General features: G+C 51.6%; 12 protein-coding genes across 12 annotated transcripts; 7 read left to right on the forward strand and 5 right to left on the reverse strand.

Annotated features, from left to right (window-relative positions):
- Nucleotides 1-242: 242 nt before the first annotated feature.
- On the reverse strand, nt 243-1,538 carry NUU61_008510 (glutathione synthetase ATP-binding domain-like protein; the record flags this gene model as incomplete). Its single annotated transcript, XM_056659035.1, has 3 exons — nt 243-413; nt 475-1,376; nt 1,451-1,538. 3 exons carry the CDS (start codon nt 1,536-1,538, stop codon nt 243-245), a joined length of 1,161 nt encoding a protein of 386 aa, XP_056507328.1.
- An 867-nt stretch (nt 1,539-2,405) lies between these two features.
- NUU61_008511 (uncharacterized protein) lies at nt 2,406-2,921 on the reverse strand (the record flags this gene model as incomplete). The annotated part of the gene is made up of 1 exon (XM_056659036.1): nt 2,406-2,921. One exon carries the CDS (start codon nt 2,919-2,921, stop codon nt 2,406-2,408), a length of 516 nt encoding a protein of 171 aa, XP_056507329.1.
- Nucleotides 2,922-4,637: 1,716 nt separating this feature from the next.
- On the reverse strand, nt 4,638-5,225 carry NUU61_008512 (uncharacterized protein; the record flags this gene model as incomplete). The annotated part of the gene is made up of 1 exon (XM_056659037.1): nt 4,638-5,225. The coding sequence occupies one exon, from the start codon at nt 5,223-5,225 to the stop codon at nt 4,638-4,640; it is 588 nt and encodes a 195-aa protein (XP_056507330.1).
- A 976-nt stretch (nt 5,226-6,201) lies between these two features.
- NUU61_008513 (uncharacterized protein) lies at nt 6,202-6,984 on the forward strand (the record flags this gene model as incomplete). Its single annotated transcript, XM_056659038.1, has 1 exon — nt 6,202-6,984. The coding sequence occupies one exon, from the start codon at nt 6,202-6,204 to the stop codon at nt 6,982-6,984; it is 783 nt and encodes a 260-aa protein (XP_056507331.1).
- Nucleotides 6,985-8,056: 1,072 nt separating this feature from the next.
- NUU61_008514 (uncharacterized protein) lies at nt 8,057-10,190 on the reverse strand (the record flags this gene model as incomplete). The annotated part of the gene is made up of 5 exons (XM_056659039.1): nt 8,057-8,837; nt 8,892-9,119; nt 9,168-9,658; nt 9,714-9,923; nt 9,975-10,190. The coding sequence occupies 5 exons, from the start codon at nt 10,188-10,190 to the stop codon at nt 8,057-8,059; spliced, it is 1,926 nt and encodes a 641-aa protein (XP_056507332.1).
- Nucleotides 10,191-11,311: 1,121 nt separating this feature from the next.
- On the reverse strand, nt 11,312-13,376 carry NUU61_008515 (flavin-binding protein; the record flags this gene model as incomplete). Its single annotated transcript, XM_056659040.1, has 5 exons — nt 11,312-11,449; nt 11,510-11,963; nt 12,022-12,554; nt 12,604-12,710; nt 12,764-13,376. 5 exons carry the CDS (start codon nt 13,374-13,376, stop codon nt 11,312-11,314), a joined length of 1,845 nt encoding a protein of 614 aa, XP_056507333.1.
- A 237-nt stretch (nt 13,377-13,613) lies between these two features.
- Nucleotides 13,614-16,098, forward strand: NUU61_008516 (Zn(II)2Cys6 transcription factor; the record flags this gene model as incomplete). Its single annotated transcript, XM_056659041.1, has 7 exons — nt 13,614-13,648; nt 14,023-14,156; nt 14,205-14,844; nt 14,898-15,455; nt 15,516-15,582; nt 15,641-15,779; nt 15,833-16,098. 7 exons carry the CDS (start codon nt 13,614-13,616, stop codon nt 16,096-16,098), a joined length of 1,839 nt encoding a protein of 612 aa, XP_056507334.1.
- A 326-nt stretch (nt 16,099-16,424) lies between these two features.
- NUU61_008517 (sugar porter family MFS transporter) lies at nt 16,425-18,446 on the forward strand (the record flags this gene model as incomplete). Its single annotated transcript, XM_056659042.1, has 8 exons — nt 16,425-16,502; nt 16,578-16,676; nt 16,736-16,907; nt 16,976-17,157; nt 17,235-17,777; nt 17,845-17,991; nt 18,050-18,119; nt 18,187-18,446. 8 exons carry the CDS (start codon nt 16,425-16,427, stop codon nt 18,444-18,446), a joined length of 1,551 nt encoding a protein of 516 aa, XP_056507335.1.
- Nucleotides 18,447-19,373: 927 nt separating this feature from the next.
- Nucleotides 19,374-20,150, forward strand: NUU61_008518 (uncharacterized protein; the record flags this gene model as incomplete). Its single annotated transcript, XM_056659043.1, has 2 exons — nt 19,374-19,746; nt 19,837-20,150. The coding sequence occupies 2 exons, from the start codon at nt 19,374-19,376 to the stop codon at nt 20,148-20,150; spliced, it is 687 nt and encodes a 228-aa protein (XP_056507336.1).
- An 826-nt stretch (nt 20,151-20,976) lies between these two features.
- Nucleotides 20,977-21,594, forward strand: NUU61_008519 (uncharacterized protein; the record flags this gene model as incomplete). Its single annotated transcript, XM_056659044.1, has 1 exon — nt 20,977-21,594. One exon carries the CDS (start codon nt 20,977-20,979, stop codon nt 21,592-21,594), a length of 618 nt encoding a protein of 205 aa, XP_056507337.1.
- A 516-nt stretch (nt 21,595-22,110) lies between these two features.
- NUU61_008520 (SDR family oxidoreductase) lies at nt 22,111-23,149 on the forward strand (the record flags this gene model as incomplete). The annotated part of the gene is made up of 3 exons (XM_056659045.1): nt 22,111-22,549; nt 22,682-23,031; nt 23,102-23,149. 3 exons carry the CDS (start codon nt 22,111-22,113, stop codon nt 23,147-23,149), a joined length of 837 nt encoding a protein of 278 aa, XP_056507338.1.
- A 1,363-nt stretch (nt 23,150-24,512) lies between these two features.
- Nucleotides 24,513-27,298, forward strand: NUU61_008521 (uncharacterized protein; the record flags this gene model as incomplete). Its single annotated transcript, XM_056659046.1, has 4 exons — nt 24,513-24,874; nt 24,952-26,604; nt 26,662-26,743; nt 26,816-27,298. 4 exons carry the CDS (start codon nt 24,513-24,515, stop codon nt 27,296-27,298), a joined length of 2,580 nt encoding a protein of 859 aa, XP_056507339.1.
- Nucleotides 27,299-27,484: the final 186 nt, after the last annotated feature.

Consider the following 27,484-nt stretch of genomic DNA (forward strand, 5'->3'; position numbering starts at 1 on the left):
CTGTCTCTTTTGAACCCTGTTGGTTTCTTTTTCGAAGGCTCTGGTTTACGGTTTCTCCTTGGATATGGCATAGAATACGAATACAATTACTGTCTTTTCTCTTGGATTTACCAGGCAATTATTGAATTATCGCGGGAGTTTTAGTTGCGACTCCTTCGGGATGCTTATTATCACAAATGTTCTGGTCTTCAACGACTATATATGCAACGCTATTTCTATTGACTGTACAAAGTCCTTTACGTTCATGACTCGGCAAGCAATGGACACGAATAATTTCGCAGCTGGCGCAGCTCCCGCGCCGACCCCAGCACCGTCCGCAAGAACATCGCATAATCCCAGCCCACAGCCTCAGCAGCAAGACCCATCAAACTAGCCTGGTCCTCGCGACCAGGGCGACCGGGCCCAGTGATATTCTATAAGGACCCAATCATCAGTATCTACCGAGCACACACAAAGGCTTGGAACAAAACATACCGGCTTCATATTCACATCAAACAAGGCAAACCCCGACTCGGCCCCAAACCGGCGGATATCAATGCGAAGCGGCGCAGTCGTCTGCAGCAGATCCCCGACAACCTCGCACTCCCTCATAATCGCTGCGTACGCAGGGTCCGACTCGCGTTCTGCGCGCGACACAGCCTGCGAATTCGAGGTCACTGCGACCTTCCCACTGTACGGAGCGATTCCATTGACGTGATTGAATCTCCGCACAGGGGGCAGAGCCCAGTGGTGGGAATGCGTGGCATGGGGCAGATTCGAGGGCGGCATCACGGTGATAGTACCCTCCTCGCCGCTGAGATACTCCTCCAGCAGCACGCGCGGCGACTCATCCAGGAGCTCCGTGACATGGGCGGTGACTTCAGCTGCGCTCTGACAAATCTTTACGCCGTGGCTGCCACGACCGCGAACGGGTTTCGCCACGATCGGGTAGCTAGTCTGCGGGATAGAAGCGACGACAGCGTCTAGGCCCTGTGAAGAGGGACTTGAATGACTTGCATTGTCATCTGAGCGCAACTGGGGATGGTCGATCACCCATGAGCGCGGCAGGGTTAAACCGCCATGTCGACGCAGGGCGTCGTTCAAAACCGACTTGTCGTCCCAGCGATCGACACAGGCCGGCGGCTGAGCAATGACACGGACACGCGATTCAAAGGGTGTGAACTGCGCCGAGGTCTGGAGCGGATGCCCCGAGAAGAGCACTGTGTTTGCCCATAGATGTGTGGCGCCTCGCTGTACGGCTGATAAGATCCCGTCCTCGGTGTCGGGGAAGCACCAGTGGTTTTGGTCTGCGGAGTCTGGAGAGTCTACGGGGGTGAGGACTGTGGTTCCTGTGCGGGATAGTGTATATGCAATGTCTGCGCCGGAGTCGCGGTAGCCTATATATTACATTGTTAGTCAGTAGTCACAAGGTTTCGGTGAATATCAAAAGAATATAAATGGGGTGGCATACCTCCTGGTTTTTGGGGCTTGCTTACGCCGCCGTAGACTGGCGGTGCGAGAGCCTGGTACAGGACTGCGACGATGGGCTTGGAGGCCATGCGGGAGTTTGGGCGGGTTTGGTGGGTGCGACTCCGCAGGGTGATGCTATAGTTGGCGTGGATTGCAGGCCGACGCAGTTGGGGGTGGGGGTTGCTTGGGGGTGGGGGTCGGATGAAACGAGTTGCTTTTGATAATGGTCGACAGAGACTCATAGTATTGCAACTTGAGTTTGGTATGAAAATGAGAGAAAGTCCATTGGATTAGAGAGTCGGTCAAAATATTCGTTGACAGACAGTTATATACTGGGGGAGCGCGCGGAGGCAATTGGAGAACCGCCGATGATCGGAGGTTCGACCGGCACGGCTACACCGGTGTCAAGGAGTATATTAGTTGATATACACATTTGCGATATTTGTAATTTGTATTATGATGGCAATGGATATTTTTTGGTTACTGGTAGTCCAGAATATACATTGATGTAAATGCAATTTAATATCACTCGGTCTTCATTCTGATCCTATGAAACCATTCGGCACCACAGCTCAACCCACATACAACATCACATACTCGACAATAGCCATAAGAGGCTGACATTCAGAAGACAGGATCCACGTCCAGTTTCAAAGAAATATCTGGGACAGTGGGGGTCCCATATATGCTCAAATGCATGCCACGCGATCGCGATGACAGAGGTAATTCCCTCCTGGGCGGGGAGCACCTGGTGGTAGGTTCGCGGCTTCAGACCCTCAACGGAGCAGTTGCTTCCAGGTAGACCAAAACTGATTTTAGCCAGGTCTCATAGCCAATTTGTGGTCACTTCTGACAGGACAGAGGACATGAGGAATTTCATCTGGGCTGCGAATGCGCCAGACTGCGACCGAGGGGGGATAAAGGTATAGATATTTGCAAAACACCAAAACAATCATTCAGCCCTCCTTGTCATGGTTGCGCAGCTTCTCAATCCCATCGCGGACTGTCTCACGAACACTGAACCCCCCAAACAGCCAGTCATTCGCGTGCCGGCCGCAATGGTTGATCGTCCCGTTCAAGCGACGGTAATCATCGCTGTTCTTGCGGGTCAGAGAGCTGCCCTTCGAGCCAAAGTCCGGCTTGGGCGACCGCGGCGAGGCGTTGTCGGGGGACATCTGCACCGGGCTAGTGGAGCGCAGGTGCTGGTCCAAGAATGAAGTCTCGGGGGCACTCCGAGGGACGTCGTGGGGTTGCGAGGCGCCCGAGGATTGGCGCGAGTGGCTGCTCATTGGGATGTCAATAGGCATGGGGGATTTGGAGCGGCCCCGGAAGAGCTTGGAGGAGATGGGGTTGGAGGATTTGCGGGTGTGCATCTTGACTTGAGTGCGCTGGCTGCCACGAGATGAGGTGGAGGAGGCCGATGTTTGGGAGAGAGAGCGCTGGGGGAAGTAGCCGGTTTGATGGGTATGCATCACTTGCAGATTCAGATAGATAGAGAGACGAGGAAGACAAGAGAGTAAATTGTCAAGGACACCTGCATCACGAGAGGGGGTTTGGGGTTATTTATGATTTCTCCAGCTACCAACTTCCCCCGAGAGATCCTCCCCCCCGTTGCTGTAGGGCAACCAACCACAGCGTCATCTCGAGGAAAAAGGCCCCAGGACACCCGGGCTGGCCAATGGATAACGCATTCACCGAATGAATTCACCAACCAGCACACAAAGAAGGAGAATGCGGTCCACCGCGAGGGTTTCGCGGGTGTCGGTGAGATGCGAGGAAGATGACCCTCTCGACGATGGCCTCAACCAATCAAGGATTGTTTCTGCCTCGGAGCCTCCTGCGACCGCTCGCAAACCCCCGCGGATTCACCGCTGGTTGCTTCATGGGCTGCTGCAAGTATCCAGAGACACACAGAAAACACCAGCCAGACTCTCCTTTGTCCACACTCCACTATCCAACTGCCCTCTTCGAACTGCTTCGATGACTCGATGGGTAGGGCTGACCCCGCGGAGGGCAGCCAAGGCACCGAGATAATCACCTCTGATCGTGACTCTTTTGAGGAACCAAGTGGATCCCTCGAGACCGAGGCACTGGCCAATACACTCCCTATATCCTCGCCCAACACACTCACCATGCCAGCCCTACCCCCGGCCATGCACCGATAACACCTGGTCCCCGTGGGTCGCCTGAAACATTTGTTCTAGCGGCCTTCGAGAAACAAAGACGGCCCGTGACTCACTTGGCCCCCACCAGACCGTCAGCCAAGAGACGGGAGAGAATGATACCATCGGCACGGCTGTTCCGGGTCTGACGTGGACTGGTGCGATGTGCCGAGGACATTACTATGTGCAACAAAAGATGCCCACGGGTAAATACAGTGCTGACCACGCACGCTCTGGAGAGTCCATGGGCCCGCGGAACTGAGCACTTGGCTTTTTGCAGAGCGCAATGCTTAACTCGAGACGGAGTTGACTTGCTACTAGTCCTTGCGAATATCTCTTATTCCCCGGTCGGAAGGGTACAGGACTGCTGTGACATCAACATCAGTGCCCAGCCGATGAACGGACCAGTTTCCGACAAACAGGGAATGATATGGTTAGTATTTGTTCTCAGCTGTGGTATTATTAGAAATCTGCAGGCCTTGAGCTTGTTCCTAATTATAGACCATGCCGAGAGTCTTGGTAGGGAGAATGTGTACTGGAATTCTGGTGGCCCAACAATCTCAAAATGCCCTCCCAATAGATTGATATGTTCTCAGAATCCTGTATTGTTTTTTTATTCTTGCCATAGCCGAGGGGACCAATTCTCCCAAAGGAACTGCCCCAATCCATAATTCATTAGACCGTAGATACCTGATGCCAAAACGTGGCGGTTTCAGTTTAGTCATAGCTATGCTACATTAAGGAGCTAAATAATCTTGCGCCATCTGCTGTTTTAAATTCAGATGGGCCGAGACGTTCCCAATGTTTGAAGGGATGAGGTGCTATGGTGGTGAGTGCATTTTGATAAAAAGAAGTGCCTTAAATAAACCAAAATGAATCATCAAGACAAGAAAACATCACGACAGAGGAAATTGAACAGGAAACAGAAGGCATAAACCAAGCAACGAAACAAGAACAAAAAAGTCTTGACGGATGGCCTCAAACACAAGTTTCCAGATCAAGCCTTAGAAACTCCCATTGTTCAGTTTAATCTAATATAAACCCACGAGGTGGAGGCCGAGAACGAGACTGGGGGTAGGCAATTGGCGTCCGACGGGTGTAACGGGCGAGAAAGGTTGAGACAGTTCCTCGTAGGCGAACTTGTTGGATAGCAGCGGCAGTCACAGTTGAAGGGTAAAGATGATTCAACCGTATTAAAACATCCATAGCGAAGTTCTGACAGTTTGCCGTGGCAATGTTGTAGGTGTACCCGTCAGATACAAATCTTGCTGCTTCTTCCACCTGCGCCAAAGTGGCTCGAGCATCGGGAATATCAAAGCAGCGACTGGCAGCACTGCCAGTGACACGGAATCCATGACGTTGGTACTCGGGAACCGTGGTGCTTGCGAAGCCTGATGAATTGGCATTGACGCCAATGTGGATAATCCTCCCGATAGGAGATCCTGGTCTGTTTGGTACAAAGAGAGCCCAGTGGGCTAAACTGCCCTTTCCCCAAGCAAGCATGTGGATGGTTGGAAGCTCAGCATAATTGGACACAATTGAGCTCGCCGTAGAAGATCTGGATATCACAGGCTCCATTGCTTTGCGCAGCCGTAGATTCAGAATCAGCACCATTGTAACTTTGACCCGGGAAAAGAACAAACATGCTGCTCTTCCTGTACGACCGTGTCCCTCTGCCTAAGACTGATAAACGCAGTGTCAGGCTCTGGCGTTTTCGATGACGACTCAATGCCTTGCTTTTTTCAATTAGCCTGGCGTACTCACGTTGAGGTCAGCAGATCCCTTTATCCCTCGGCGGGAATCAATGGACTCTTTATAATGTTGCATTGTCATGAGATACGTGAGAGCCGACCGTTAGCGCGTAGTCCTTCGGGCCTTCTCAGAGGATATTTTGGGAATTTCAGTCAATCGTGAAACAAGTGGTGATCTTCAGGGCGAGTCGCCGTAAGTAGCTTCGCATGTCACCATCATGCAGGTGCATCTCCTGCTATTATTAACCGTCTGGTTAGCCTACCGTTTTTGCTGAACAAGAATATCTGCTGCAGCTCTCGGACGCAGTAAAAGCTGATTCAGATATCATGACATTGAAAACGCAGGCCACGCACTCAAAGGTAGCATCGCAACAGGGAGATCCGTTATGAAAATAGGAGCCAGTACTGCCACTGGCCAGCGGTCATATCTAGGCGCAAATATAGCCGCTGAAAAGGATGCAGCTAAGGATTCACCCAAACCCCCTGATCGGTGGTCAGTAAGAACCTTTGAGGGGAGCGCGCGCTTACGAAGAGTTGCTGCTGCTGCCCAGCTCGGTCTGAGCAAATCGAGCTTCATAGTCAGGGGCAAGAAGTAACTATAGCATATATATAGCATTGTAACTTGCATTAGACCAACTATTTTTGGGCTTAATGCTGGTTGTTTTTCCGGTCCGACCCCCCACAGTGCATCGGAAAGGGGTCGCGTCGCGACCTTGGATCCTCACATATTAGTGGAACATGTAAAGTCGGCTATCCATTTCTTCCCTGTGCTTCGAACCGTGTCGGATCTATCTCTCACGCGATACTCATTTGCATTCATTCCCCTAGAAAGTTTCAAGATGCCGACCGAATATGAAAATGCAGTCCAAGGTCGGGAACTGTTCAACTACTTTGGCAATCGAGTCGTCGAGTCTCGGACTACCGGCGGTCAGTTGGTGGCTGTTAAGGTGAAGCCGCAGGGAGGCTTTGTCCGTTCGGAAGCAGATATGATGAACTTCGCGTCACAGCAGTCGGGGATTCTCGCGCCCCACGTCCTTGGATGCTACGATGTCGAGCCCGAGATCATCGCGACAGTCACCGATGTTGTCCCAGGCCAATCCCTCGACAAAATCTGGCATACTCTCAACAAACGCCAACGGAACTCAATCAAAGACCAGCTGAGAGAACAACTACGTTTTTTTCGAACACATACTCGGCCATATATTGGACGAATCAACCGTCAGACCACATTCAACTTTTTGGATCGTCTGGAATTCAACTTTATGGGGCCATTCGAGTCCGAAGAAGAGTTTGACGCATGGTGTCTTGCAAGGGTTAAATCCCCTATCGCTCATGCGCTGTGGAAACGATTGTTACCGCGAATGCGAGCCAAGGGCTCCAGGTTTGTATTAACACACGGAGACCTGGCGGCAAGAAATATCATGGTGCATAACGGGCAAATATCAGGGATTGTCGACTGGGAGTACAGTGGGTTCTTCCCAGAATACATGGAATATGCCTTGGCAACTGTAGTCCATGACTGCATTGAAGACTGGTGGCTGCCCGTCTTGAAAGAGATCCTGGAGTCATGTGGGTTCCAGCGATCCAAATTCATCGCTGCAATTAAAAATCGAGGGTGGTGATTGAATCTCGTGTCTCAGACATGTTATTCCGGGTAGAAAGTGTCTTGATCCAAGCTGAGCATCGGCTAAATATCCAGTCTGTATTACGCGTCTGCGTCATCCCATGGCCAACGATCAGGGGATGGTTATGTATTGAGTGGGTAGTAGACATGGCTGTAGTGGATCTACTATATAAATGATTGCAAGATACTCGCAGCCATTCCACATGCGGACCATATGCCATGTTTATTTCTCGCATATACTTCAACAATTCCAATTCATGTATATATCCTTTGAATTCTGTGGATTTTACATTTCCAACAGTGCCATCCAGCTGCTTCCCTGTTTTCGGTGACTACTGTGAAAATACGTCCACTTCACGGGGACGTTGAGGCGCATACAATATCTCGACAGACTACGCGGTGGTCGTGCCTGATACTGGCATTACTTGGGAGGTATGTTCGACACAACCCGAATTTAGAACCAGCTTTTCTTATCTTCAGTTTCATGAGTACTGGCTTTCCGTGCAGAATCGAACTCTGGCGCCAGATGGCTACGAGCGACAGGTTCTGGTCTTCAATGGCAGCTACCCCGGGCCGGTGATTATATCACCCGAAGATGGGCGCGTATACGGAGCTTTGGGCGGGGCTTTCTGAAGATGTGGGGATTGCGGATGGTGGGAAGTATGTGATTCCTTGGGGGCGGTTGCATCCGAGTCCCAGACAGGATCTGCTGCAGGCGATGAAGACGACGGCGGAGGGGGGACGGGGGATGCGGCGACGTATTTGCAGTATTGCGATGATCAGATCTCGGGGTTTAAGTAACCTCGACTTGATGCTAATGGCTCTTTTCTTTTCTATTCTTTTTTCAATGTCTCGAGTTCACAATGAATGGCTAGGTCTACACGTATCATATAGCGGATATGCGAGACTGAGAGGTTGTCCTATGACAAATGCAATTGGTATCGATCAAAATATTGAAATCTATCTAGATACGCAAAGCTGCCGCTACGTGGCTCGCTAGTAGATCTATGATGCCTTTGCATACATGGGTGTCCTCTGGGCATATCGAAAGAATCATCCCTCAATGCAGATCAGCGACTCTCCCAAAACTGCGCATCAATCGCCACCAACCGATTAAACAATTGGTTCCGAGTGCGCATCCCCGTGAGATGAAAAGACTGGCCAGGCTCCTTGCCCACGACGACCAATCCATCCGCAGCCTCCTTGCTGCCAGCCGTCAACTCAACAATCAACTTGCCCTTCCAGCCAAGGCCCTCGGTTTTCTTCAGCTCCTGAATTTCAGTCACAGGAATCTGGAATAGAACCGAGCCTTTCTTGCGGCTTTCAATCTGCAAATCTTCCAACCCAGACGACTGATGGGTGGTAAAGTACAGCACGGGCGGTTGTTTGGATGAATCGATAACCACGGCTCCACGCTTACGCTCAAACTTAGCATCGAACTTTAAAGGGCCCAAGGTCGCAGACGACCAAGGCCGTTTCTGAAGCATGCTGATCAGGTTTTGTGTATGTGTTGCGCCTGCGATGGCTATGGCTCGATCGAATGCAATGTGGCCTTTGATGGCTGTTGCGATTGTGCGGCGCACAAACTTGAGAACTTTGAAAACCCATCTCTTCTTGGGTTTCTTTGCGGGTAAGGTTTCGTTGGATTGCTGGCGTGAAATGTCGCCTGACGGGTCTTGGTCACTGCTTTGATGGGTTATTGCGGCTTTGGACTTCTTCCGGCGAATGGGCCACGAGGGCTCGTTGTCGTTGGAACTTGGGGGTGGCGGCAATGGGGATGAGTTGATCTCGCCGATTCGGAGCAGAGTCAGGGTAAGCTGGGCGTTTGTAGGAACGCCTTTCAACAATGTTCTGTATTGACAATTAGCACTGGCAAAGAAAATACAATTCTTGAGAATGTCATACTTTGTCAAATCCAGTTGGTCCTTCCAGTTTGGAAACTTGCTGTTCAAGATGTTCATAGTCTTTTTGAACACTGGATCACCAAAAAAGCCAAATCCGATGGCAAAAGCGCCCAATTTGACAATCCAGTAGCTCGAGGTCAAGGGAACAATCAAGGCCAGGGCCACAAATATTCCTGCCAAGCGCAGGCGAGACGTGATGAGGGAGAACGGCGGTGTCGGAGACAGGAGACTATAGTCTGGTTAACACAGCACTCAACGCATGAGAGAAATAACCCACTTGGCAAACTTCTCGTAGATGTCGGTAATATCGCTGAGAACACGCATTGTCTGGTCCGTCTTCCGGGATACCTTCTTCTTCATCGGCTTTTTGGTCTTATCCTCGGCCGGCTCCTCTGTCTGTGCCTCTGCTGCAATCTCCAACACTTCCGTGGTGCCGGGATCCGGGGGTTCATCGGCAGTCGCCTCAGTAACGCCCTGGCCATATTTACCCGCAGCACTCTCCATGGCAACAGTTGCAACGCTATTCACAAGATTTGCGGCCTCCTGCTCGGCTGCCTCGCCTTTGTGTCTCTCTGGAGCACCGGTAATGCTATCGTGGGATTCGGAGGTTCCAGCGGCGGAGCTTTTCGCGTCGCTTGACTCGGAATCAACTGTTTCGGGGGCAGGAGAGAAGAGGACCGATCGAATGGGTGGAAAGAGAATCAATACGACAAGGACGCCCATGATCGAGGGAATGACAATATCCAGGAGACAAGCAACAAAATAAGCCTATCGACTATCAGTGTGGCTGTCGCGAGTACAGATCATGGAACTGAATACATACCGCACAAAAGCACGACGTCCGTATAGGCTCCTTCCATGATCGCAGACGGCCAATATGGCAACAGAATTCGGTCAATCCCACTATCACCGACGTATAAAATCGCTCAATGGTGATACGCAGCTTCTCCGGTGGGAATTGCTCATCACCCGCCCGGTTAAGATCAATGTCCTGCCCAGCGGCGTCCGGCAATGCCTTCACATAGTAGATTTGCTAGCGACCGCGGGTGAGTATTTTCTCTGCAGTGTTGTTGACCCGACATACCTTATTAAATCGCCGAATCAGCAGCCACAGATCTTCATTAGACAGTCCCGCCGCAAGGGTTTCATCCACAGTTCTGGAAGATGGCTTCCATTGCACCGTGGAAGCTCTGCTGTTATTGACAGGCTGAATTGGAAGACTTTCTTCAGGCTCTACCTGGGCGAGGTCGTAGCTGTCGGTGTCTTCCAACTCTCCAGGAATTTCCGGTTCATGGCTCATATTCTCAGACTGTGTGAAAGCACAGTCAGGGAAGATGGGAATAAAAGGAGAAAGTGAAACGGGTGCCTGGTGACGAGGTCGGGGCGGGGATCCGTACGTCATGCGACCGTGGTTGAAGCGATCGGCGGATTGTGGAGAATGTTGGGGAAGTCCACTTGGTACACTCCAGATATTTGAGCGACCTCGAAGGCCTCAATTGTTTCAAAGATGGTCATGATGAAACTCACTGGGGAAATTTTGTTCAGGATTTGCTTGGAGAGGCTCATGGTTGCTTTTCATACTGGAGCCATCCATCGTGATGTGTATAGGAGAAGTCCATCCAAGTCCGATTCTGGCGTAGAAATATCAGGGAAACAAAAGAAACCCAGCAGTATCATAAAGAGACTTGCTGAATTCATCACAAAAAGAAAAGATGCCATGAGCAGGAATCGAACCTTGCTTCATTTCTGGGGCAAAGTGAACAGATGAGGGACAAACGGCGTCACCATCATCAACACCAGGCGAATAGTCTAGCTAGAAGTCAGCCCGGGTCACCTGCCAAAGGTTGTGCCTGGGGTGACCGAAATAGGCTGGCCGTCTGGGTCGAAATTCGTCCTACCCTAATGACGGGTCTACTGGTAAAGGTCTATTTCATAAGCCTCTGGTGAACTTTTTGTCTTCTTGTCTTTTTGATTCTTTTATATCTTATTATCTCTAACATAAGCATATAAAAAAGACTTCCCTTTCAAGATTACACTTGCATAGCTTTATTTTAGTTATCTAGATAAATAAAGAGGAAGAGCGATGAATGGAGATTCAAACTAGGTTTGTAAAAAGGGTTGAAAAGGAATGAAAAAAATAGAGATAAAAAATATTAGTGAAATAATCTACCTTCGTCTCGGTTACAACATCAAACCCAGACATCTTCAGCTGTATGCGACTGAGCTATTTCCTATCTATACATTGCTGATCCTCCTCCAGCGCGAGCCTCTGGTCCCGGAGAGAAAGTCAGATAAGTACAGGCGAGCGAGCCCAAAGTTCAGATTACCACGACTAAAATCGACAGTAGTGACTAGTATGACATTGTCTCAAATATCTTGTCAACACTTGCAAAACACGTTCCCCCGAAACCTCAAAAAGACTTAATTAGGCACTGACGATGGTCTCAAACCCTCCTCCGTGGCTTTGATCTGCAAAGCCACGTACTTCGAATAGATGCGGCAGAGGGCGAGATTGCCGCCCATATACCAGAAGTTGGGATGGCCGCTGGGGCGCCACATCTGCATGATCCAAGATTAGCACTAATTGGCAGAAGCAGAAGGGAAGGGCCAGGCACATACAGCATTCAGCTCTCCTTCTTCGTCCAGATCCCACACATCCTGACACCGGCTCGCCACCTTGTCGCCCATGATCTTCTGCACGCTAGTTTTCATGTTGTCATATCCCGTGGCTAAGACTACCACATCCGCCTCGAGATGGGTTCCGTCCTTCAGCACGACAGCATTGGATGTGAACCCGGAGATGCCGTCAGGGCTCTGGTGGACCTTGATCTTGCCGTCGATGATGAGCTTGCTGCATCCGACATCAACATAGTAGCCACCTCCGCGGGTATAGTACAGACGGGCAATGCCGGACCGGTCGATGCCCCATTCGAGTTTGAAACCGGCTCGCTCGAGTCCTTCCACGTTTTCCTTCTCCTCGGCGGCAATGCGCTTCGTCATATCGATGTTGAGAGCAAATTGAACTGGGAAAGGTAAACTCTCGCCGACGATGTCGCTTTGCTCGGTGGGTGGTCTTGACAGCTAGTCAGTGGACATGATCACCTACTATGTTTGGAGGAAAGACAACTCACCCGTTCTCGCAGTGCATGCCCTCATGTAGAATGAAAACCCCCTTATCCAGCGTCAGGACATAGGTCCCACTGCGCTGTAGCATGGTGACCTCGGCACCATTCTGATAGAAATTCTCCGAGATATCATGCCCACTGTTGCCCGTTCCAACCACAAGCACTTTCTTCCCCTTGACATCGTATTCAGACGCATCATTGTGCTGGCTTCCATGATAAACAACACCTTCAAAGTCTTGCTGGCCTGGGAATGAAGGAATCAGAGGTTCTCCAGCATGGCCAGTACAGAAAACAACATGATGGGGACGAATAGTCCGGGTCTTTCCGTCACGAACAAGATCCACGGTCCACCCGGCGGTCACATCGTCGTATGCTGCACTGGTGACAGTGGTTTTGGTCCACACGTTGAGCTCCATTAGCGATGCGTAGGCCTCGAACCAATCGCCCAGTTTATCTTTGGGGGTGAACTGCGGCCAGTTCTTGGGGAAGGGGAGGTAGGACATGTGGGTGAATTCAGCAGGATCGTGGGTGACGAGGGTCTTGATATACATTAGCATTAATCCTTGTTCAGTTGTTGTGTTTTCATACTCGATAACGATTTCTCCAGTTATCTCCGACTCGGTCATTCTTGTCAATAATCAAGGTTGAAACCCCGAGGGATTGCAGCCGGGCACCAACATTCAGCCCGGACTGGCCTGTGCAAGATATAAGTTTAGATGAACTCATGAACAAAAAAAACTTGACGTACCAGCTCCAATGACTAGAGCCTGCGGCTCCTCATCCACAAAGTTCAGTTTTCGCTCCCGTCGCTCAAACCAAGTCCCTTGCGCTGGCCCTCCAGGCATTGAATCCAGCGTACCGTACGCCCGCGCGGTACCAAGCGGCTCTTCAAAGCCTTTCAGCTCCTGAAGCGTTGTGTACACAGAATAAGCCTTCCAGACGCCCGGAGTCTGTTGTGTAAGTCGCAAGACACCAGATCCCCGTCCAATGCGAGTCTCAAAGTGGAACAAGGAAGAGATCCAGGCCAGAACGGGTTCTTTCTTAGCTATTTCAAGCCTCGGCTGAAAATGGCCTGTCTCCTGCAGACGAAAAGATGATACCGGAGCCAGCTGTTGGTTTTGGCGAAGGAACTCCTTGATTCTTTCCTGACCGCGAATGGTGCGAAAGTCCCATTGCAAAGCAACGATGTCGCGCCACCATGAATCTTCATGGAAGAGCTCCCTCACCCCGGAAAAGTCAGTAGTGCTGAATGCAGCTGCCAATTTGCTCAGCCATTCTTGGGCCACTTTCTGTACCTCCACGGAGGGATCGACCTCAGCAGTCTGAGGGAGCTGGATGATATGGTCATATTTCGTCGGCATGTTTGCGAGAAAAAGGGTGCTTCTTCACGGAAATCGGCTCAGATTACACCGTTGAATGCGTTGAGAAAGATAAAAGTCGCAAAGAGGAACCGCGACTCTCGCCCCGAATAAATACGTGGGAGGGCGACAATTCGACAATTCATCATTCTTCCTCCCCCTCCCATCTTGCATCACCGTGCAAGACGGAATATCAGGTTCCATCGCATCGTCCGTCCCACATCGACCGCGCGACAGCCCATGGATCATCCAGCTGATGCCCTGCGTGGGTCCAGGTAATGTCCCTCCCCTGAGGCCAATCAGTGAGGATACAACGGGCCATGTCTGCGCCGAGTGTGGTGGGGGAAGAACATCGGCTTCGCTCCGAACTATGGGGGTGGGGGCCGGGGTAGCACCGGGCCAAGAATAGTTGCCAGTGCTGGCCCAGGCAAACAAAGTCATCACCCACGGACTGCAATCACCAGAATCAATATTACTTGGCTGACGAAGAAGACGGAGAGACGGACATATTTGGGTGTTGCGGGGTTTATTCAGGATGGATCGAAGTCCCAGTCCTTCCATGTCGACCAGACCCAATGCTGCGTAGGGTCACCTTTCCGCGACCTTCGAGGTGGAGCTAACGAGGCTTCAGCTGCACGACCTGTCGCAGCCGAAAGGTCGCTTGTGACCGTCGGCGCCCCAACTGCGGGTTCTGTGTCAAGAACCACTTTGCGTGCGAGTATGCGGCGACGCGACGGCCCGGCGTCCGGGCGGGCTATATTGCAAAGTTAGACCGTCGGCTAAGTGAGTCATTCGGACGTTGAAAAAAGCTAGATACTGACTCGTGTCTAGTGGAGCTGGAGCAGCGAGTGCGAGATCTAGAGAACGGCCCAAGAGGTACTCGAGCATCAGCAGTGTCGCAGCCGATATTGACCCAAGCTCCAGGATCTGTCTGCCATGATCAAGATATGGCGGCTCCAGTAGTCAGCGACTCCGGCATAGCATTGACAAGTACCGCCTACACGCAAGACGAGCATCTTTCGTCTCCAAATCCAAGTAGGCCTGTTCTTACTACGCCACATGCCAGTCCTGGCGACACTCTATCAACCAACTCGACTCAGTTCGACCCGTTCTCATATCCTGTGCTGTCGAATCTATGCTCGATATGGTTTAAGAAATACCATCCTTGGTTCCCCATCCTACACCAGCCCTCCTTGACGGCGTCGTTGCAGAATTTCGAAAGCGCAGAAGCATTCAGTCAGTACCTGGCTGTCAAAGCAATCTGTGCCGTAACCCTCGTCCACTATGAGTCGCCGTTTGTCAGTCCAGATGAGCGGAAGCAATGGTCAGATAGCTTGCGTGATACTATCTGCTCACAGGCATTGAAATGTGTCTCCCTTCAATCGGTGCAAGCTCTGTTGATTCTCTCCAACCTTGAATATGGCGAAGGGCGGTTCGAGCAGTTTTGTAACCTCATCGCACTTTGCAAGCGGTATGTCCCATCAAAGGTGCCCAAGAAGTCGGATACACAATAACACAGACAAGCATGACCTCTCAGCTGGGCTACGGAACATTGGTCAGGAAGCAGGTAGATCACATCAGCTCGTCAGCTTCAGTGCCACCACGACTTCATCCCCTGTCCACAACTATCATCGACCGCGAAGAGCGCATTCGAGCTTACTGGATGTCCGAGATGCTGGACAGCATGTCCACTGTCGGCGTGGATTGGGACACAGGCGCTGCACCTCCCATGTCGAATGGCATCCTACCCTGCAGCGATTCTCTGTGGGCATTCCCAGAGCACATCATCAATATCTGGTCCTTTGGACAGTTCCGCTACTCTTCGGCTTTTTCGCTGTGTGTTATTTTTGCCACGAACGAGCTATGGTTTGTGCATGGCTTTCTTCAAAAGTCGTGGGACCTCAGTGATCCCCACGATCGCAGCCAGTGGCAGAGCGAGGCTCAGAAGATTGACGAGCGGCTAACTGCCTGGCGCGAAGAGTTTGTGGCTGCCGTGTATCGGTTGATCAACGCAGAATATGCCGAAGAAGAACGCGCCGAGATGGACCCGAATATCGTCTTGACCAACTGCGTGCTTGATATGTAAGTGATAAGTGGCAGTGGGATGAACGGGTGTTAGGGTCTTATCTCATGGCTTAATAGTGCTGTTGTCTTGCTTTTCCAGCGCATGTCCACTATTCCTCGAGAGATTGATCCTTCTGCCGAGCCAGTGAGTTTCCCCTTTTCTCATTCTATATCGGGTAATATCTGGTAAATGACATCTATAGTGGCAATACGCAACCAATCGCTGCATCTATGCTTGCGACAACATGGTATTCAAAGTGCGACAAATGACCGACGACGAGCTCAGCGTGAGCAACCCACATCTCGTGTTCTGTTTATTTACCGTTGCGCGGTTCTATATTGGTGAGTAGGCATGTAGGAACAATTCCCTCGTAGACCTCGGCTAAGCGACTCAGTGTATGCAAAAACCGTCAATGCCGACGTTCCGAGCGGCGTGCGTTCCATGGCGTATGCACTGCTATGCTCGGGGAAACGATGGCCCCTGGCACTGGGCTACGAGAGTGTGATCCGCACCGCCATCTCAGAGCACCGTTCTTTGATCTCGGAGTCCTCGCTTCCAACCCGGTTCTACGACCTACGCTATTCCACGTTGAACCTCAAAGATGATTTGCGAGAATGGTGTGAGGGAGGCCCCCACGTTTCGTCGCAGGTGACTGTCTAAGAAGAGTAAATCAGCCGACGAGTTCTTGCGTGTCGAGTGTGTCTACTTTCCCCGTCTGCCGGGGGCCGCGGGCCATGTCCAGCCCGACGCGGGGGTTGCGCTAGCGCTGAGATGGCCCACCGTGCTGTAACTATATGTGGCTAAACATTATTTTGCGGGGCTTACTGTGGAGAATCCGGGGGATCCATACAGAATCCGGGGTAATGGGGTGTATACCCTCGGCTTGGGCCGGCTTTAAATTGCCTTGTAGAGCCCACTCTTTGGGGGCGACTCTTGACTCTTGACTCTCGTGGTTTCTTTTTCTTTTCAATCTATACACTTTCACCATGCTAGACGGACCGGCTCTGGAAGTCGTGCTAACAGCGGCCAATTCTGCCGCTCAAGCCTGGTATGGGTACGATCAGGTTAGTATAGCCCCATCAGAGTAGAGGCCATAACAAATGTTTTTTTCCAAAGTTCATTCTAACCATTATTGCTAGGGCGTCGTGAGCGGCATCCTCATCAGCCCAGATTTTATCCGCGTCTTCCCCCAGACCAAGGTATCCTCGATCCAAGGTATCACAGCGAGCTGTTTTTCAGTAAGAATTCCCAATTCCATCGCTTACAATAATCCATACCAACGACCCTATTTACATAGCTAGGAAACCTGGCCGGGTGTTTAATAGCCGCCTGCTATGGCAACCGCCTGGGACGCAAAAACACACTGCGAATCGGCGCAGTGATCAGTGCCATCGGCGCCGTACTGCAGTTTCTGTCGTTCGCGTTTCCGCAACTGATCGTGGGGCGGGTGATCAACGGAGTGGGAAATGGTAAGTTGCACCATGCCGAAGGTGTACATACAAGGATTTCAATGCTAACCCCGACATCCTCCATGCAGGGATGACCAGCTCGACCTGTGGAGTCTACCAAGCCGAATCTTGTCGCAGTGACCGCCGCGGCAAATTGTCCGTCATTGTCGTGCTTCACAATGTCGTCTTTTATTGCGCTGCCACCTGGTTGACTTTGGGATGCTCGTTTCTTCCGGGGGGGTACCAGTGGCGGCTGCCGCTGGCTTTGCAGGTAAGGTGGACTCAGCTATAGCCCTGTATCAAGGCTACCCCTACCCAAATGATAAGTGTGGTCTAAGTATTCTATAGCTGGTTCCATGCATGTTCCTGGTTGCACTCCTCCCCCTAGTCCCAGACAGCCCCCGCTGGCTCCTGATGCAGGGCAAGACAGAACAAGGACTCGAAGCCATCCGACGGTATTCCGGGCGAGGGCTGGAAGCAGAAGACCCAGTAGTACAGAGCGAATACCATTCAATCCTGGGCGCAATCCGGATCGAGCGCGAATCCCAGATCTCTTTCACGCATGTGCTCGCGCGCCGAGATCGATCAAGCCACCTGAAACGACTTCTGCTCGGCTGTGGCGGCCAGTTTATGCAGCAGTTTGGGGGAATCAATGCGCTGAACTATTACTTCACGATCATGCTGATTGATAATGTCGGGCTCGACGAGTTCAAGGCGCGGGTTCTGACGGGGTGCAATGCAACTTCGTACATGGTTTCGTCGGCGCTGTGTTTCTGGTTGATTGAGCGATGTGGGCGGCGGGTGTTGATGCTCAGTGGGTTGTCGCTACAGTGTCTGGCGTATGTGATGGTGGCTATTGCCATTGCTCTGCTGCGCCAGGCTCCGTATGAGGTAAGTTTCAAAATGGCTTTTTTTTTTTTTTTTTTGTTTTGCGCAGATATGTTGCTAATAGCACCAGTGGGGCATTGTAGCCGTGGCTTTTCTGTTCTTTTACTACGCCACCTTTGGGTGTACTTGGGGCATGGTGCCGTGGGTGTACCAGGCCGAAATCAACTCGCTCGCAATGCGAACACAGGGGGCTGCAGCTGCTACAGCAACCAACTGGGTGAGTAGCAATGTCAAAAACAAAATTGCAACTACCAAACTCACCCTCTGTGTTACAGCTGGCAGGGTTCATCTGTACTCAATTTACTCCGACGGGCATTGCGAACATTGGATACCGATTTTATATCAGTGTGTCCCACGATCTTTTTAAATCAAACTGGGCAGAGAAGAAGAAATCACTGACCGACCCAATTAGTATTTGCTGTGTTCAACTTGGCCTTCATCGCAGTCGTCTACTTTCTATACCCGGAAACGGCCTACCGCACGTTGGAGGACCTCGATGTGTATTTCGACCGCGACTCGAACCATCGCACCATCATTCCGATTCATGACACTGTTGCGAAGCAGTCGAAGCGGCCGTTTGAGGCGATTGAGGCGGAGGCTCAGCGGGTGGCTGCCACCAAGGCTGATGCGAAGGGGATAGTTGAGCATGTCGAGGATGTGCGAGGAGCTTGAGGTTATTAGAGTATTGAATGAAATAACTATGGTGTTATTTTTAGTCAACACAGGTTTTCGAAAAGGTTAAAATAAAGAAAAATAAACATAACAAAAATCACGAAAAAAAAAACTCTCCCTCGGGGAATCGAACCCCGGTCTCCCGCGCTTATCGAATGACAAGCGGAAATCATCACCACTAGACCAAGGAAGATAAGTTGACCGAGTTACTGCTCGGCCACTTGGCGCTGGCTGGGGGATGTCGGCCTTACTTAGTTTCATAGTAGAAATCTCAACGAGGCATATCTTGATTGACCACAGCATTAGAAAGTGGACGAATTTGACCATTACCGTAGACAGGGTCACCTTTACTATGAGGTCTAAGTGTACACTGATAGGCGAAAATAAATGTATCAGCTCGGGTTGAACCCACTGTCCTGACTTCATGATGTATACAGCCAATCTACTTTCACTACCAGAACCGACAAACTGACTGGCTGGAATTACTGCCATAGTCAGGCCCACGGCAAGCCAGAGCCACATTAGGGCGACCACTGACGTTGATATGTGGATATGTGGAGTACACGGCGGTGTGGAAAAAGGGCAAGCCAATCTTGCTACCCAGCTTCTCTATACGCGGTAGCTAAAAATAAAACTATATGGCCAAAGCACTCCATGCGTATAGCCCAGGTGGCGGAGTGTTTCTGAGAAACTAAGCTTTGCATGGTTATGATCGATCTTTGGGTTTTTTTAAAGATCACTTGCGCACAAGATGACCGGATTTCTCCACCTGTCCAGGGTCTTTCTATGATGCCCTGACTCGATCCTCATCCCTGACTCAACAACTCATCTCTGCCCCCCTCGCACTTCCCCTTCCTCATCCGTAACTTCGCCTTTTCGCTTTTGTTCTCTATCTTCCTTTCTGGTATCTGATTCAATCACGATCAAATGACTGGAGACGCTAGAGCTGGGTGGGCGATTCGCCGCCAGCAACGCTGCCTCAAGGATACGGAAGTCGGTCGTCACACTTGGGGCTCTTGGTACGCCTGCTGCCCGTCCTCAATCGACTATAGCTCGGCCGCGGATGGCAACACCAGATGCGACGAGGGAAATACCAAGGGGGATACCGTGGACCCGCCTCGGTGCGCCAATTCAACAGGGAGTCTTTGGTGGCAGAACGGATATTTCTGCTGCGAGAATGACCTGCTGGGCTACTACTATTCGGATCAATCAACCGGCTGTGGGGATCAACAGATGATTTCTGATGGCCAGGTAAACGGGTCTACCATCTATCCTGCGCAACAGGGACATAACCCTCACAGTATGTATTATGTGTATCATTCCACTCCATCTCTTAAAAGATCCCCCTTCCAGAGGAAGAGCAAAACCCACTAATACATTATGCTGGCAGAATCCTCGAATTCATCGACAAACAAAGGCACGATTGCCGGTGGTGTGGTCGGAGGTGTTTGCGGAACCCTCATCATCGCGGGACTCATATGGTATTTCCTCCGTCGTCGTCGATCAAAGCAATCGGTCGCAGAGCCAGACGAATCCTTTATGCATCCTAAGGAGGATTCCAAGAGCAGTCCAACCGAGTTAGAGGAGACCAGCCAACACGGCGTATCTGAATTGAACGATGGTTCGAGTCGAAAGGAAATGCCGGCTGATACGCAACCGCGCCAGGAGCTTCCGGCAAATCCGCAGCCTTGCGAGCTTCCTTGATATGCATGATGCTTGATACCCCGGGATATATCACTGTCTCCGTTTGTTTTGTCTATGATAATGTACATTGCTTTTTGGAATATACTAAAGTCGCATGAAGTGACCTGAGATCTTGAAACGGCGAGGATTTGAATATTAAGATTTAGATACCTTTCGACAAACCGCTCTCTGCAAGAAAAGTAGAGAATGATTTGAAATATGAAATAGTTCTATGGATGCAAGTTAAATGACCCCGCAAAGATCCTGATCTCGGGTGCAGTTTCCGAGGATCATGGGACTCACAGCATGACGATCATCTTGACCTCTTGACCGCATCAGGGTGCAAGGTCATGCTCCCGCGATGGGGATTCGCCCATCATCAACACTCGAATTGATTTTAGGGACTGGCTCGGGCCTTGACCCTGCACCCCTGAGAATACAATGATGGCATTTGCAGGGGTTACCAACAACCCTCACCCTAAACTGGAATGGGTCACCTTTGTCTCGGGGTGAAGGTTGAGAGACTTGGGGAGACTTGCCGGGGTCATTCCCACTCGCAAATGATATCCAGTCACCCGCAATTCCAACCCATGTACACCCCTGACCCTCTACACGTGCGAGGGGACTACACCCAAGGCTGCTGCTTTATAATGCTGCAACCTGCCAGGCAGATGCGACAAAAGAAAACCTGGAGGTTATCCTTACGATCTTATCTGCAATATCCAACTCGAGCCCAACCTGATCTTCATGATGGAGGAGGGATAAGAGCGAATCTGACCTAACCTACCTGACCTGACCTGACCCTAACCCTAATTCTTTCTTTCAACTACTCCATCTCTACTCAGCGATGCCGCATCTCCGCCACCACCGACGACACCATACCTGGCCCCATTGCGGCTCCGACCTCTGCATGCGCCAGCCACGCAGTCCGGACCCGCGCATCTCCAAACCGTGCATAAGCCCAACCACCCAGCCCGTCTTCTGGACCGTCCCAGCGGCAATGATAGTCCCGCTCGAGGCAGACCAGCCACCGGACAGCGACGCCGAGATGGCGGGTATCATCGGTTTACCAGGAGCACGCGCGCGTCACTTCTGGTCTCGGTCAGCCAGACAAAGACAAGACGATAATCATAACCCGCTGTCGCCTCTGGCCCCGGAACCCCGGAAACAAGCACACCGCAATGTCCTGCGCCGGCTGGTGCGTCGTCCGCTCCTGGGTAAGGCCCAGTCGCTGATCGCGGTGCCAACGACGATGACGGCGCGGGACCATGTCGTGGTCTCGAACAGAGTGCCGCTTCGTGCGTCGGTGGCGCCGGTGGTCGTTGCAGAGAGGACGCGGCCGGCTTGGTCTGCGGCCGAGATGGATCGGTTGGTGAGCGAGCGACGGCATCGGCGGTGTCATTCGGAGCAGCCACGGGCGTGGCGGAGACCGAGTGCTAGTTTGTGGACATTGAGGGAGGAATGATGAAGATTTCTTTTAGGGCTTATCCTCTTTGGTGGTTTGGTTCTGCTGATTCAAATCTGACCATGCATTCCACCTGGAATTTCTAATTACTGGTCAATTTCATTCTATATTTATCTCTTGTTCCCCTGAAAATACTAGCAGCAATGCGATATTTCCAAACCACCATCCAGTCGCCCGTCCAATGTTGGATGTAATCTCCCGATAAGCCACAACGGCGCCAACGGGGCATATGCGAGCCGTCCAATAAGCGCCGTGGATGACGACTCGAGGAGAGCCAGGATTCGCAGTCTAGTAGATTCAGCGGTATAGTCAAAATGAAAGAAACTGTGCTGGTTGGTCCAGAGGCATCCTGTCAGATCAGGATCCGAGCTTGTACCACGGTGAATTCCCGCAATCCAATAAAAGAACTATAAATAAGAAGCCGCAGTCAGATCAAATTGATTACTTTTGTCTTTCATTTTCATTTTCGTTTTCCTCATTACCGAAATATTAGATATAAAAAGAAAGGGAAAAAAAATGACAACCAACAGCTCCGTCCTCATAACCGGCTGCAGCGATGGTGGCATCGGCTCCGGCCTAGCCCTCGCCTTCCAAGAACGCGGATACCAAGTCTTCGCGACAGCCCGGAATATCGACAAAATGGAAGCGTTGACAGGTCTCCCCAATGTGACGCTGCTGACACTGGACGTGGTGGAGCCAAGTCACATCGACGCCGCAGTCAAGGCCGTGTCAGCACAGACGGGAGGGACACTGTCGTACCTGATCAACAATGCCGGACGCAACCACTTCATGCCGATTCTTGATGAGACCATTGAGACGGCGCGCGAGATCTTTGAGATCAATGTGTGGGGGCCGGTGGCGGTGACCAAGGCATTTGCGCCGCTGTTGATCGAGGCGCAGGGGACGCTGGTGAATATCACGTCGATAGCAGGGCATATTCCATTGCCGAATATGGGTGAGAGATGTCGGCTTGGTTTTGCGTATTATTCTTGCGGGTTTCTATATTCCCTGTCTATTTTTATCGTGCTTTTTATTCTATCTATTTCTATTTCTATTTCGATTTCCTTTCATACTAATAAACCACCAGGGTCATACGCCGCATCCAAACGCTCCCTCGAAATCATCTCCGAAAGCCTGCGCCTCGAACTGACCCCCTTCCACGTCAAAGTGCTGTCCGTCGTGACCGGCAGCGTCGCAACCAACGGACAAACCTACTTACAGAACTGGGCGCTCCCACCAGACTCGCGATACAAGCCGATTGAACAGAGCATTGCGCAGATTGTACGAGGACATGACGGCATTCCCCGATCGCCATTAACGCAATACGCGACGGAGGTGGTTGAGCAGATTCTGGCGGGCGCAGCGGGCCGGATTTGGTGTGGGGAACGAGCGGCGACGGCGAAGGAGCCGGTGGAGGGCGCGGCAGCGGACCAGCGGGTACGTGCTGTATTTTTAAGGGATTACCGTGCCCTTACCAATAAATTACGTCTTGGCTGACTCGTTTCAGGATCGGTGGGTGATGCAGCTCTGGGGGCTGGATGATCTTTCAGGGTGAGATTTTTTGTGTCCCAGCCTGATTCTCGAGTGAATGAGTTTTTTTTTGTTTTACTCCGTCTTCTTTTGGGTCTTCTTTGGACAGAGAAATTATAAGTAAGATATAAGCAACAAGAAATCAGATAACGCCAAGTAGATATTTTACATCTCAATATGGCTAAAGGGTCCCTCGGTTAAATCCAGGAATGACTCCAAGACTCTCAACCGATGCATGCAAATCCCCTCGATTTGTATCTTGTGCCATGTTGAGAGAGGTCATTTTGGCACATCGACCCCGTTCCGCTCGGATTCGTTTTGGGCCCAGGCACGAGCAAACACCCTATAAGGCTGAGCAAGGAAGCTTATTGAACGTTCCCCGGATTATAGGTCATCTGCTATTTATAGCAGTAGAAAGAACAGAGTCTATACGGGAGGGTGCAGAACACCACGGATAGATGATGCATACTATGTATACTCTGTATAAACAGACAGCCACACTTCCAATGCTGTACATTGTACATGCCGAATCGGGGCCAAATGCCCAGGCGAAAGGGCCGAGATACCGAGGCCAACACCAATCATTAACGCCACTCCGTGCCAAGCCAGAAAACTTTGGTGCCTGTGGGACGCCTTTCTGATTATATTACATCATTATATCATTTTATTATTATTATATTATACTCTTATTATAATAATCATGTATTATGATTACTATTGTATCTCGAGTCATAATGACTCTCAGGGTCTAATACCGAGCCGACATATCTTCAGTATAAGAGGACACCGAGGTGTATACCGAGTGTTTCGGGTACGCTCATATCATGATTGGGCAATCCATCCGCCCCGATTCTTAGCCCTGGCGACGTGGCCTCCGCTCGCGGCTGAATACGATCAGCCTTAAGCTGTGCCAATGTGACCACCTTCCCAAAACAATCCACAGTGGAGAGAGAGCGAGCGACCCCCTGAACACGGGAAAAAAAAAACAAAATTAAGGTGGATTTCACCAGGGATACCTTGGTATTGGAGCAAGGATGAAGGGTTTTATCTAATGAGAAAGGGGGATCCACATGGGTCTGTGTTGGGCAAGTGATCGTGTGTTGCCAAGAAATGAAAAAAATCCCTGGAGACATGAAACCCTGAAAATGGGGGCGATTCCCGCTCGTCTTTTTCGTATTTTGTTCTCGATTCTCCATTTCTCATTTCCACTTCCGTTTTTTTCAATCGCTCCACGTGTGTCTTACATTTCGTCTCTTTCTTTCGTCTTTCGTCCTTTCATTTTTCCTCTTTCTTGCTCCCTGTCTCTCTCTTAATCTCATCAGACCATGTCCCTATCGGATTGATCGGGATCTCTTTATTTTAATTTTCTTTTTGGTTTGTGTTGGGTCATGTCGCAACACAGCTTTTCGCCAGATACCCGGCTCGAGGCCGCCCTATCCTTCGTCAGTCGAGTCCCTGCCTGGGCGAGTTTCCTGTGCTGTGCACTCCCCGCTCGCGCATTGCAGGCCACTCTGAACTGGAGCCAGGCTCGGAAATACTGGTACTCCCTACTCTTTATCGCCGTCGTCTCCGCAAAACTTCTTCGCATTTGGTCCCACCTTATCTCCATCCCCTTTAGCTCCCTGCTCGGCTGGGGCTCGACATTTTTCTGCCAGGATGTCCTGTTTTTGACTGTGATCTGGGTGCTCTGTCTGGATTTCGACCGGAAATGGCTGCGCGTGCTCTCCGCCTTTGTCGTGGTCCTTCTGGCGTATGTTGCGACCCTGTCCCATCCGAAGCACGCGACCTGGAAGCTAATCTGGATTTTTTTTTCTTGTTTCTGTGTAGGCTCATCCTCAGTTGCATGTCTGCCGCCAACGCCTCCTTCTACATCCTGACCGGCGCCGAAATTCACTGGCGACAAGCGGGGTCATTCAACCGGGACCCGGCTTCGATGAACACCCTGCTCACCGGGTTGACGGGTATGATTATCGTGGAGGGTGTCTACATTGTTGCCTCCTGGATCGCCTCGGCCTTTTTGTTTGATTGGGTGGACTCGGCATTCCGCATTTTGGGCTCGTGCTTCGCCCCGTTGACGCGTTGCTGGCGCTCCAAGTCGCTGCCCTCCCTCGGCTCCTACAACCTGGTCCCCTTCCGTGACGACGATGACGAAGAGGACAAGGCCAACACCGACCCGTCGCTCCTCGTGGATGAGCACCGACTGCCACAGCGACACCCTACCCCCACCCTCCTGAAACGTGTGCTGGTATTGCTGCCGGCCCTGCTGGTGTTGGCTCTGCGTTGCGCCCGCCCCTGGGAACAATCTTACGCCTTTCTGTCTCAGACCCTGATCATCACCCCCTTTGTCGTAGTGAGCTCGGGCGTCGGCGACACCAGTGGGTTGGGCGACCGGACCGCTCTCACTACTCCTCCCCGGTTCGACTGGCTGCCGCCGGGTGAATGGAATGGGTTCCGTGACTGGCAGACCGATTCCAATGGTAACTACACACATCTGCACTACAACCCCGCCGAAGACCCGCTGCACAACTCCAACCTGGAATACGATGTGCTCGAGCCGCTTCGCTCGGCCCTGCACAACGGCGATGTCAAGATCAAACACATCTTCATTTTCAAGCTCGAGAGTACACGCTACGATGTCTTCCCTCTGCGCGGTGACACCAACTCGTCAATGTTGAACTTCATCCGCAACTCGTACAAGAACGGCAAGATTCCGGATGATGTCGAAAAGCGGCTGGCCAACCTGACGCACACCGCTCAGCGCCTCACCGGCATGTCGTCGGGCTTCAAGTCGTCCGAGGATCCGCAGCCCTACGGTGGTGTCCACTTCACCAAGGCCTACACCTCCGGCACCTTCACCCTCAAGAGTCTGACGGGCACTTCGTGCGGCGTGGTCCCGCTGGTGGTCGACTTCAACCAGGAATACCTCCATCACATCTACCAGCCCTGTATGCCGGACATCCTCGGGGTTCTCAGCAATGGAACCGACCGCAGCAAGGCCAAGTCCAGCGACGACTTCACCACGTGGCCGTGGCGCTCGTCGTGGATGCAGTCCATCACGCAGGACTATGATCACCAGGAGAAACTGACCCCGGCCTTGGGCTTCCCCGAATTCGTGTCCCACGAGAGTATTCAGGAGGATCACGCCAACGACACCAAATGGCCTGTGAAGGAGTACAACTTCTGGGGTTACCCCGATGACACTCTCCGACCCTACTTCCGCGACATGATCGGGAACGCCGAGAAGAACCACGAGCGTCTGTTTGTTGGATCGCTCACTGGTCTGACTCACCAGCCCTGGGATTTGCCCAAGGGTGAGAAGTACGACGAGCTTATCGGGGCCTCGTGGTCGGGCCGGACGAAAGACGTGAACCGCTATCTCAACACCATCCGCTACAACGACCGCTGGTTCGGGGAGTTCTTGGACATCCTGAACGAGTTCGGAGTCGCGGATGAGACCCTCATTGTGATGGCTGGCGACCAGTAAGTTGTTTTCGAGTGTTTTCTCCCGGTCGGGGCCGGTTTCTGACATATTTTCAGTGGTGTTTCGCTCCCTGAGGATGGTAGCATCACCCCGTACGACAACCCGCACGTCTACAATTTCCACATTCCACTGGTCCTGGTAAGTCATGAACACCCGTCATATCCGCCAAGTAATAAGCGAGGACAAATGCTCATATGAACTCCTCATTAGTCTCACCCCAAGCTCCCGTCTGTCCAACTCGACACCGCTGTGACCTCGACCCAGATTCTCCCGAGTATCCTCGACCTGCTCCTGGAGTCTGGCTCTGTCGACGAGTACAGCCGAAATGCTCTCCAAGATATGATCAAGATTTACGAGGGTCAGTCCTTAATCCGCCCTCAGATCGAGACCGACGAGCTGCCCTACTGGCAGTTCACCGTGATGAACACGGGTGGTTCCCTGGTCGCCATGCGTTCAGCCACCAAGCCGTACCGCCTAATTATGCCCATGGTTCCCGAAGTCGAGTGGCGATTCACCGACATCGAGAAAGACCCTCTCGAGCGAAACCCCATCCAGTCCTTCGACCTGTACGGGTTGAAGCACCGCGTTGCGCGCGAGCACGGCGACCAAGCCCTCCAGTGGGTGCAAGAAGCCGCTCGCGCCGCCTGGTGGTGGACCCGCGAGAACTGGAAGCGCTACGAGCACGAAGCGTGAACGTTCTGCATTTTTCTTTTTTCTTTCTGCATCATCCATCTTACTTATTATGTGTCTTGTGTATAATCTGCTATGTGTACAGAGGCTCTCATCATTGCCCCCCCCCCCCATCATGCACTACCGTTATTTCCTTCTCCATCTTTTTTTTTCCGGCATCTTCTGAGGAGTTGCGGGTTCATCTCATTC

The sequence above is a fragment of the Penicillium alfredii genome, assembly GCF_028826965.1.
Source record: "Penicillium alfredii strain IBT 34128 chromosome Unknown utg000011l_segment0_segment0, whole genome shotgun sequence".
NCBI lineage: Eukaryota > Fungi > Ascomycota > Eurotiomycetes > Eurotiales > Aspergillaceae > Penicillium > Penicillium alfredii.